The 10,750-nt window shown below is 43.3% G+C and overlaps 1 protein-coding gene across 1 annotated transcript in view; it reads left to right on the top strand.

The window, feature by feature from the left end:
- The window catches only part of LOC111968067 (neurexin-1a-like), a 594,370-nt gene that overhangs the window by 231,275 nt on the left and 352,345 nt on the right, over positions 1-10,750 (top strand). Inside the window, 3 exon segments of the mRNA XM_070444976.1 lie at positions 9,350-9,373; positions 9,376-9,429; positions 9,432-9,551. Coding sequence (XP_070301077.1) covers positions 9,350-9,373; positions 9,376-9,429; positions 9,432-9,551 — 198 coding nt within the window.

Genomic DNA, 10,750 nt, shown 5'->3' with positions numbered 1-10,750 from the left:
ACATTTAGGATGTGTTCAGGAGGACATTTAGGATGCATTCAGGAGGACATTTATGATGTGTTCAAGAGGACATGTATGATGTGTTCAGGAGGAAATTATTTAGGAGTACATTTAGGATGTGTTCAGGAGGACATTTCGGATGAGTTCAGGAGGACATTTAGGATGCGTACAGGCCGGGAAAGATAAAATTGATGTCTGCTTCATTAAAACATTTTCCTAAAAGGTGTGTGTGTGTCTGTGTGTGTGGTTGATTGGACAGTGTAGTGTAGTCTCCTCTACAGTGAGTGGACTTGACAGTGCCATATCCTGACAGTGGTCTTCTACAGGCAGCAGGGCTCAGATAAAGCTGTTCTACAGACTCAGCTCCAGGCAGGGGGGGGGGGCCACATTAGATTTTGGCCCAGGATAATAGCCACCTCTCTGGCCTTGGAACTGGCAATATTCTCCATGTCTCTCCATGTTTCCATCAATCTGTTGATAATGATAGATTTAAAAAATCCAATGAACCAGCATATCTCTATCTCTCCCCCCCTCTCTCTCCCCTCTCTCTCTCTCGCTCTCTCTCTCCTCCTCTCTCTGTCAATCTTTCCACCAAGTTGGCAAGTTGTTTCTATCTTCTCTAAATTTACCAGCCAGTCTGTCTACTTCCTCCTTCCTCAGTAGTGTACACTAAGATATTCAGTCTGAGTGGTCTGGAGAAGCACTGGAGAATGGAGACATAAGATATTCAGAGACAGGGGTCTGGAGAAACACTGGAGAATGGAGACATAAGACATTCAGAGACAGGACAGGGGTCTGGAGAAACACTGGAGAATGGAGACATAAGATATTCAGAGACAGGGGTCTGGAGAAACACTGGAGAATGGAGACATAAGACACTCCGAGACAGGGGTCTGGAGAAACACTGGAGAATGGAGACATAAGACACTCCGAGACAGGGGTCTGGAGAAACACTGGAGAATGGAGACATAAGAACATTCAAGAGACAGGACGGGGGTCCTGGAGGAAACACTGGAGAAATGGAGACATAAGAACGTCCGAGACGGGTCTGGAGAAACACTGAGAATGGAGACATACAATATATTCAGAGACAGGGATCTGGAGAAACACTGGAGAATGGAGACATAAGACATTCAGAGACAGGACAGGGGTCTGGAGAAACACTGGAGAATGGAGACCAGTGGCGTGTATTCATGGATGCCAAAGGAAGCCAGGCTTCCTAAAACAATTGACCCCCCCCCCAATTTAAAATAAATAAATAACATGTATTAATTTTTCGTCTCTTTGTTTCATAATTTTCCTTCAATTTGCAAGAGGCTGAATGTATCTCACAGGAGAAAGCATCTGAGCGAGTAAAACAGCCACCCTCTATGTCTCTGCGTGTTGGCCATCTATCTGATGTTGTCTGGTCCAAACGACTATGAAATTGTTGTCGCCCGTAGCATTGAAAGCAAGGGAAGCCAGCAAGCATCTGGAATCCCTTGACAAAAAATGTATAAAATAATAGCCAATCAGAGTTGAGCTAAACTGAGCGAGCTAAACTGTGAATGGTCCTGGCGCACCAAAAAAAAATGTAAAGGGAAACCAGCTTGGATTTGGTGTCTCTCCTATCAAATCCCATTGAGAGCATACGTCATTGACAGAACAATTTGAATTGTTTCATCTCCTTGTGTTGTTGTCCTCTGGTGGCTAGCTAGCCAGCTAATTAAAATTGGCCCTTTCCTAAATTAGCTACGGATAGAGATATGGATTTGGACTTGAGCTTTTACTTAATTCTCCGTACTGGCCAATGATTATAACGATAATTCTGATCCAACCATTAATTCATACATTGTTGTGCCCTTGGCCTGAGAGGATGGAAGTTCAATATGTAGCTAGATTTAGAAGGCTAATGTTAACTAGCTAACGTTGCCCATGAATGGAAGTTAGGCAAGTGAGCAAGCATTTTAGCCAGGTAACCTAGGACATGAAGGAGAGGAGGATGAAATTGACGTTTCTCTGCAAGTAGGGTGATTCAACATGTTTTTCTACTTGCACGAACGCGCACAGACACACACACTCAGACGTACACAGCAACCATGGACAGTCAAATCATATTTAGCTTAAGTTGATTGGACTAACTTGTTTTTGGTATCTTTTAGTTGTCACTGTATTAGACTAAGCCGAGGTGATTTGATGATGTTGAAATGTTGAAGTTGAAATGGTGCTGGAATAGTGGAGGCAGCTCCTGTTTTCTTTGTGACTTGTGGTAACTCTGTGTGGTTCTAAATCAATAGTTGTTTATTGGTCTGAAAATGTCAGAAACATTAACTTGCTTGACCATGCTGTATGTCATGTAACTGTCTGTTACTGTACATTAATAAGCTTTGTGGACTTCACTGGACAGAGGTTGCTAACCGGTTTTGTGATAAAACAGGTGTGGTTGAATTTATTCTGCCACTGTGTTTCCTTATTGTCTCGGCCTTTAGGCCTATATATCACGGTAGCGGGGGGGGGGGGGGGCTTGGCATCCCCAGTGATTTTACCCATGCACCGCTACTGCTGGAGACATAAGTATTCAGAGACAGGGGTCTGGAGAAAGACTGGAGACATACGATATTCAGAGACAGGGGTCTGGAGAAAGACTGGAGACATACGATATTCAAGAGACAGGGGTCTGGAGAAAGACTGGAGACATACGATATTCAGAGAACAGGGGTCTGGAGAAAGACTGGAGACATAAGATATTCAGAGACAGGGGTCTTGGAGAAAGACTGGAGACATACGATATTCAGAGACAGGGGTCTGGAGAAGACTGGAGACATACGATATTCAGAGACAGGGGTTGGAGAAAGACTGGAGACATACGATATTCAGAGAACAGGGGTCTGGGAGAAAGACTGGAGACATACGATATTCAGAGACAGGGGTCTGGAGAAAGACTGGAGACATACGATTTCAGGACAGGGGTCTGGGAAGACTGGAGACAAAGATATTCAGAGACAGGGGTCTGGAGAAAGACTGGAGACATACGATATTCAGAGACAGGGTCTGGGAAAGACTGGAGACATAAGATATTCAGAGACAGGGGTCTGGAGAAAGACTGGAGACATAAGATATTCAGAGACAGGGGTCTGGAGAAACACTGGAGACATAAGATATTCAGAGACAGGGGTCTGGAGAAAGACTGGAGACATAAGCAGGCTGAATAATGAATGATGCTGTGGTCCAATTCTTGCTGTTTGTTATGAATGTTGAACATACATTTCTCCAAAGCCCCTTGGCGACTGTAATTCGGCGATAGTTGAATTGGATTGGGTGGATCAGGCCTGGTGGTGCTATAGGTGTGGCTTTGACATGCGGGTGACAACTTGGCTCACCCTCTTGCAAACCTCCACTCAAGGGAGGAAGGGAGAGAGATGGGGGGGGGGGGGGCAGGGAGAGAGGGTGAGAAAATGAGAGAGAGGGAAGAGAGAGAGGAGATGGTGGAGAGGTACCTCAACCATGTTCCCCTTGTTAAGATTACTGCCTAATTTGTTTCTCTAAAGCAGTCTGTCCCCTAGCTAGATGTTGTTGCGTCCTCCTTGTTTTCGTCTAAATCAAGAGAGCGTGAGGTGTCACACACAACACACACACACACACACACACACACACACACACACACACACACACACACACACTTACAAAACGGCGAGAATAGATGCTTACCATATTGTCCTCCACACCTCTTCCTCTCCTCCCCTTAACAGGTTCTGCTTGTCTTAAAGCAGACAGTGAGTTGGTCGCTACTTGCTCCGTTTCAGCTTCAATCCCCCTGCTTTATTTTGATATTACACATGGTTGTGTGGCATTAAAAATGAAGTGAGTGCTGCTCCAACAATGGATGTTTGACAGGTGCCCACTTTGCATTTGATAATGATGCTCTCACATGTCAGATTTCATATTTCCACATCGTTCTCAGAATTTCTTATTTACGCTGCTAGCTGCCTGACAGCCTGTTATACGCATCTCAACAGAGACGACAGAGTCCTATGTCGTGTCCCAAATGGCACCCTATTTAGTGCACTACTTTTGACCAGCACCTATCAACACTAGTGCACTGTATAAGGAATAAGGTGCCATTTGGGACGAATCCCTGGATGAGATGCAATGTTTATGAATTTATTCAGATTTTGATTTCACTCAGATTGTGATTACTTGTTTTTATCTAGCTAGGGCTGACAACGGCCCAGTATTAGAATACAGAGCACCATTGTGTAACTCTACAATTCTCTGTAATTGTGAAAGAACTCATAGGCATTCTCGACACAAGTAAACATCACATTAATCATTTGGATTGTTGTCTGTGGCTTGCCGTAGACAGAGAGGAAAATGAGAATACCTGTGGTCATTATGGTTACATGTACAGTAGGATATATTCATTCAGGTCTAGTTCAATAGAATGTACCACAGATGTATGAATATAAATGCAATGCCATGGCAATTTCACAGGTCATATGGACAGCTAATCCAATAAGACATATGAGGGAAATATGTGTGAGTGAGGAAGGAAAATGGATGTTGACTTAAACATGGTTAGTGCCTGTACCTGGTACCATGTACCATGTAGAGAGACATCTGATAGAGAGGAGATGTGAGCAGACAGAGATGAGTGACTGCAGAAACTTCTGCTCTCTCTCTCTCTCTCTCTCTCTCTCTCTCTCTCTCCTCTATCCCTTCTTTCTCTCCCTCTCTCTCTCCCTTATCGTTCTCTCTCCCCTCTTGCTCTCTCTCTCATTCTCTCTCTCTCTCTTTCTTCTCTTTCTCTCTCCCCTCTTTCTATCTCTCTCTCGTTCTCTCTCTGTCTTCTCTCTCCCTTCTGCCTCGCTCTCTCTCTTCTCTCTCCCTTCTCTTTCTCTTGCCCCTCTTTATTTATCTCTCTCTCTCGCTGTACCTTCCTGGAGTGACTCAAAGTGAATGAGAGATAGATCGTTACCATGGTGAAGAGGATAAAGGACTATCTTTTTGGCTGAGGTGAGAGATAGCGTCTAACTTCAAGAAAGGGGAATCAGGACAATTTAGTAAAGTGGTGCGAAAAGGAGAGAATATCAGATTTGCGATATAAGTATAATAAACAATCCCATTGGAAAGTAGACCTGCATGATATGCCCTTGCAGACTTCCACACACTGCCTAATTTTACTTACTAGCCCATCCAAACAGCGTTCTTGTTGTAATGGGTCATTTCTAGCAGTAATAATACCCAATCTTTATCCCATTTATACCCTCTATGTCAGAGGTTGTCACTAATATTTCTGAGGTCACAAAGTCAAATTGATTCATTCATGATATCAAATGGATTCACACATGATATTTAGGATAGCCTACTATTAACATGGACCATCAAGCTATGTCATTTTCTATTTTAGGACTTGGGGGTATCAGAAACAAATGTGTAAAACATAATTTGATGAATCGGGCATTATTTCCATTATCTCAAATCAGGTAGGCTAATACCAAATTTGAATGAAGTATATTCTTTTGAGTAATTTAAATGCATCAGAAAGGGATTGGAAAGTTCAGAAAAACATCAGGGATGATGATAATCATTGAGCAATATCTTTGTATGATCTTTTGTGAGAATCAATTCATTTCCCAGAGTGATTCTGTGCAAATGCATCACTCTCCCTTCTAACTAGTCCTTCTCAGCTTGGGTGTGTTGTAGATGGAAACACGTACGTGTTCCTGAGAGTCTTATCTTTCAGGGATGGGTTATAGTCGCTAATAGCTCCAACCGTTAGAAGGTAGGCGTATTATATTTTTTAAATCAAATCAAATCTTATTTTATTTGTCACATGCGCCGAATGCAACAGGTGAAGAGCTTACTTACTTACGCATAGCTAATAAACCGCGAGTGGCAGCAGTGTAAAAACAAAGGGGGGCGGGTGTCAATGTAAATAGTTTGGGTGGCTATTTGATTAATTGTTCAGCAGTTTTGGGGGTTGAAGCTGTAAAGGAGCCTTTTGGTCCTAGACTTGGCGCTCTGGTACCGCTTGCCGTGCTGTAGCAGAGAGAACAGTCTATGACTTGGGTGACTGGAGTCTTTGACAATTTTTGGGGGCCTTTTGGGCCAGTTATCAAACGTTACCAACGGAACCACGGTTCTACAAATTAAGCACGCATGCACCATGCACACACGCACACATAGACACACACACACTTTGCTTTAGCAGCCAGGCGGGAGACAGACAGTTTAGCGGCGAGCCCTCATTTGTCACACTGTCCCTGTCACCTGAAGCGTACCCCAGGATGGGAGGTGGCGAGGGGGAGGAGAGGAGGGAGAAATTGGATTTGGGTGAGGGATTGTGTCGGAGCGGCGGAGTCATCCCATGGGGGATGGATGTGACATGAGGTGTGTTTGACGACGAACCTGTGGTGAGGTTGTGTGTGTGTGTGTGTGTGTGTGTGTGTGTGTGTGTGTGTGTGTGTGTGTGTGTGTGTGTGTGTGTGTGTGTGTGTGTGTGTGTGTGTGNGTGTGTGTGTGTGTGTGTGTGTGTGTGTGTGTGTGTGTGTGTGTGTGTGTGTGTGTGTGTGTGTGTGTGTGTGTGTGTGTGTGTGTGTGTGTAACATTGGCATCCTGTTATCTCCTCTCATCCCTTACCTCTCCCTCTGTCTTTCTGAGGCACTAATGGTTTTGTTATTGGGTTCTAGTTTGTTTGGTTACTGGGAATGCTGTTACACTCTCTTCCCTCAGTGTTAAACAATCTGCCCAGCATCGTTGTACACTAAAAAAGGAGAGTTCCTCAAGGGTTTCGTTGGGAAGGTTGATGGTACTATGTGGAACCATACAAACCCATATATCCCTTTGAGCCCTTCAATGGTTCTTTGCAATTCAAAAAGGGGTTCTTTCCTCTCTATTAATTATTCAAAGGTAGGGGCAGCGGCTCATTCAAATATGTTGGGGTGTGGTTTCTGTACAGGTCTTTTTGTGCAACCATGACTGATAGTGTCGTTCCAGTTGATCTAATCTGTTGTGTGACGCTATTACATGTTATATTTGACTATAGCCATTGATGGTGTCTTGTGAAAGACTCACGTATGGCCTTGAGAACGGTTGACTAAGCCAGAAGTTCTCAGTTCTCTCATGATGGACCCCCAGTCGTTCCAGAGCTAGCACACTTGATTCAGAATAAATCAAATTGCCTGCTCTGAAGACCTCTATATCGGTCCTCTAATACTGGACTAGTAAAGGCCCAGTGCACTACTTTTGGGATATTTTTTTAACTAAATGTATTGGAGTGTTTACCAGCATTTGTAACTTGAGTCTGATAATTACCTGTACAAAACAGTTTATCTGATAATACTGTTTTTTAATACTGATATTTGTTTTCCAGTTCCTTGAAATACTTTGCAAATGCAACTTATTTCTATGTGAAAACTGAAACGGTCGATTCATTCCTTTTCCATTGAAGTAGACGCTCTTATCCACAGCAACTTACAGCAGTGAGTGCATACAGGTATATACTTCTTCCCTGTGGGAATCAAACCCACAACTCTAGCATTGCAAGAACAATGCTCTACCAACTGAGCCACATCATCACAACACATCATCACAAACCACTTGATGTCTCAATGTWCTCAATTACTGTATTGTGCATTGTTTTTCTTCATGGTGATGGAAAGTCTACAGGTACAAACCTAGATGACCAGCCTAGGTACAGTACAGTAATGTGCATTTACATTAAGTGGTGTGTAAGGATGTTAAATGAATACTGCACAAAAAGTGGTTGTTTTCCATGTTATTTGAGCAAAACAAATATTTCATTTGTATAGTGTCTTTGTCCATATCTTTGCACCTTTTGATGTAAATTATTGAGTACTGGGTTTTGTTGTTTCTGGATTGCATTCGAATGACAATGGCAGAGAAAGGGACAGGGCAACAACTCTTACAATTCCAGCTATTGAATCCTGCAAGATCCTATTCTTAATTATATAACTTTTTTTTTGCCAAAGTAGAGATGCTGAAGCTTTTTGGGGCCCTTGCTAAAGACGTCTATATATCTGTCCGCTAATACTAGTAAAAGGCCCAGTGCACTATTTTTGTGATATTATTATTATTATATATATTTGTAAATCATTTATTTTTCTAATAATATTTGTTTAAAAAAATACTTCCCGTGGCTATGTTCTTTATAGAACCATTCTCCACAAAGGTTTTATGAAGAACCATCAAAAAATCCTTCAATATAGCTCCAAAGAGGGTTGTAACCATAGCAGAATGCTTTTTGGGTGCTAAATATAGCTTTTTTTTTATGGTTCATTATAGAACCTTAGTAATCTGTTATTTATAACACTATACAGGTTCCATTTAGAACCTTATGAGCATGGGTCAATATAGAACCTTCAAAAAAAGGTTCCATACTGTATAGCCTCAAAAAGGGTTCTGCTGTGGTTACAAGTCAAATAACCCTTATTTGGCACTATATAGAACCATTTGTTTTTAGTGTGTAGAGGAAACAGCTGCCTGTGTTCAAATACTATTTGAATTCATTTGAAATCCTTGAGCCCAAGACATAGTCATTTCCCTGTCTTTATACCCCATCTTCATTTTTGTCTCAAGGTTGATTGACCATTAGAGTGGTGGTGTGGTGGTTTTGCTCTGACTGCAAAATCCTGTAAGGCTGTCTAACCGTGTCTCCAAATGGGTCCAGGAGGATCTCTTCAGTCTGAAGAGCCTTTGAGGTTTTGAGACTGTTTATGTATTCAGTCAAGGTCTTGTCACCTTCAAATACATGTGGTGGATGAGCATGGACTTCGAAACACATGAATATATACTGGTTGGTGGGAATCTGGGACTGTGCCTGAGAGCTCTTGATCCAAGGCCCTTGGTATAAGCAGCAACAAACATAACCCATGTTGTGTTAATAGTCTGTTTATTTTCAAGTAGAATTGATAGCTGACTTACTTTACTTAGATTTTATAACATAGCAAATGTTCATATCTCAACAATATATTTATTTATCGCTCTTCTCGCTATCTCTCCTCTCCCACTACTCTCCTCCCTCTTTCTTCTCCTCCTCTCCTCCTCTTCCCCTTGCTCTCATCTGCATCCCTCTTTCCTCTCCTCCCCCTGCTCTCCTCCCCCTACTCTCCCCTCCTTCCCATCTCCCTCTTTCCTCTCCCCCCGACGTCTTCCTTCCCCATCACCCTCTCTCCTCTCCTCCCCCTACTCTCCTCCATTTCCCATCCCCTCTCTCCTCTCCCCCGCTCTCCTCCCCATCACCCTCTCTCCTCCCCTTTACTCTCCTCCATTTTCCATCCCCCTCTCTCCTCACCTCCCCTTGCTCTCCTGCCATCTCTCCCCCCCTCCCCCTCTCCGTTCCTCCTCCCAGATGCGACCATCCTGAGTTATGACGGAGTAAGTTCATGAAGATCCAGTTGCCGGTGGTGATGCACACAGAAGCGGAAGACGTCGCCTACGGTTCCGTTCTCAACGGGCATATGGCGTGCTGATGGCCACAACGTCACGTGACAGTGCCGACACGCTGCGCCTGGAGCTGGAGACCGGCCGCGTCCGCCTGACGGTCAACCTAGGTAACGCCACACGGTGTAGCCACACGCCTACACAGTCACAACAAAACTCACATGGTGCACATAGCCTATGATATGACCACAACAGACACATAGCTGAAGATGACTCACATAGGTTCATGACTCACATAGGTTCATGACTCAGATAGGTTCATGACTCACATAGGTTCATGACTCACATAGGTTCATGACTCACATAGGTTCATGACTCACATAGGTTCATGACTCACGTAGGTTCATGACTCACAAACTTGATTAACATTTAGCAACCTCGTCATCCTGAAAACAGACACACATTTTCTCTATCTTACATCTATGTTACACTCACTCTCTATCATCTTAGCTATGGATATGCTGATGATATATATGATATGCTGTATATTATGTTGAATAGAAGGGGATGGTATAGAACCCTTCAGTGGCCAGAGTCTGCGGCTCTCCGCTCACTGCCAAATGAGCACGCTGTCGTTTTTGCCCAGCAGGGAATGCTCTCTGTTCCTACCCACTCACAAAGAAACCAACCGATATGAGTACCCCACCCCTACCCCCAAGTGACTGTGCAGTGAGAGCATACATTGTTAGTATGTTTATGTGATCCTGGTGGGAATTTAACCTATGACCTTGGCGTTGCTATAGCCTAGACCGTTAGCCAAATATAAGCCATACTTCCCATTAGCACCAAAAGCCAAATATACTGTCAGCCCCATACCTGTTATTATCCATATTGGCTGGCTCTGGCCACTGTTTTATATGGAACCTAATTACTGGTACCTTCTCTGCCCCGTTGAGGTCCCCTCTGACTATACTTACTTTACTTAGAGTTTTTAGCTCCTGGTGGAGAAAAGCCCTCAGCATTCTACACTCACAGGTCTGAGGTCTGTGCTCTGTAACAGTGGTAAGAGTGGTGTCTAATATCTAGTAGTGTCCTTCCCATATAAATAAATAGACCTGACCAAAATGGCTGCCATTATCAGCACATTCTAGAGCTGCGCAGGTCTTTGACATCACCCACTCTATTGTATTACATGTCTCTATGGTCCCTCTACTGTCTCAGTAGTCTTATAAACATCACTGACAAATCAAATCAAAGTGTATTTGTCATGTGGACAGTACCAAAGCTAATTAATAGAAAGCTAATCAATAGACAATAAGTAGATGAATACAAATAAAAAGTGCACAACAATCGGTAAAAAAAGACAGGG

The sequence above is a fragment of the Salvelinus sp. IW2-2015 genome, linkage group LG8, assembly GCF_002910315.2.
Source record: "Salvelinus sp. IW2-2015 linkage group LG8, ASM291031v2, whole genome shotgun sequence".
Classification (NCBI taxonomy): Eukaryota; Metazoa; Chordata; class Actinopteri; order Salmoniformes; family Salmonidae; genus Salvelinus; species Salvelinus sp. IW2-2015.
The sequence above is the reverse complement of the archived record's forward strand: the minus strand, read 5'-3'. Positions and strand labels throughout refer to the sequence as shown.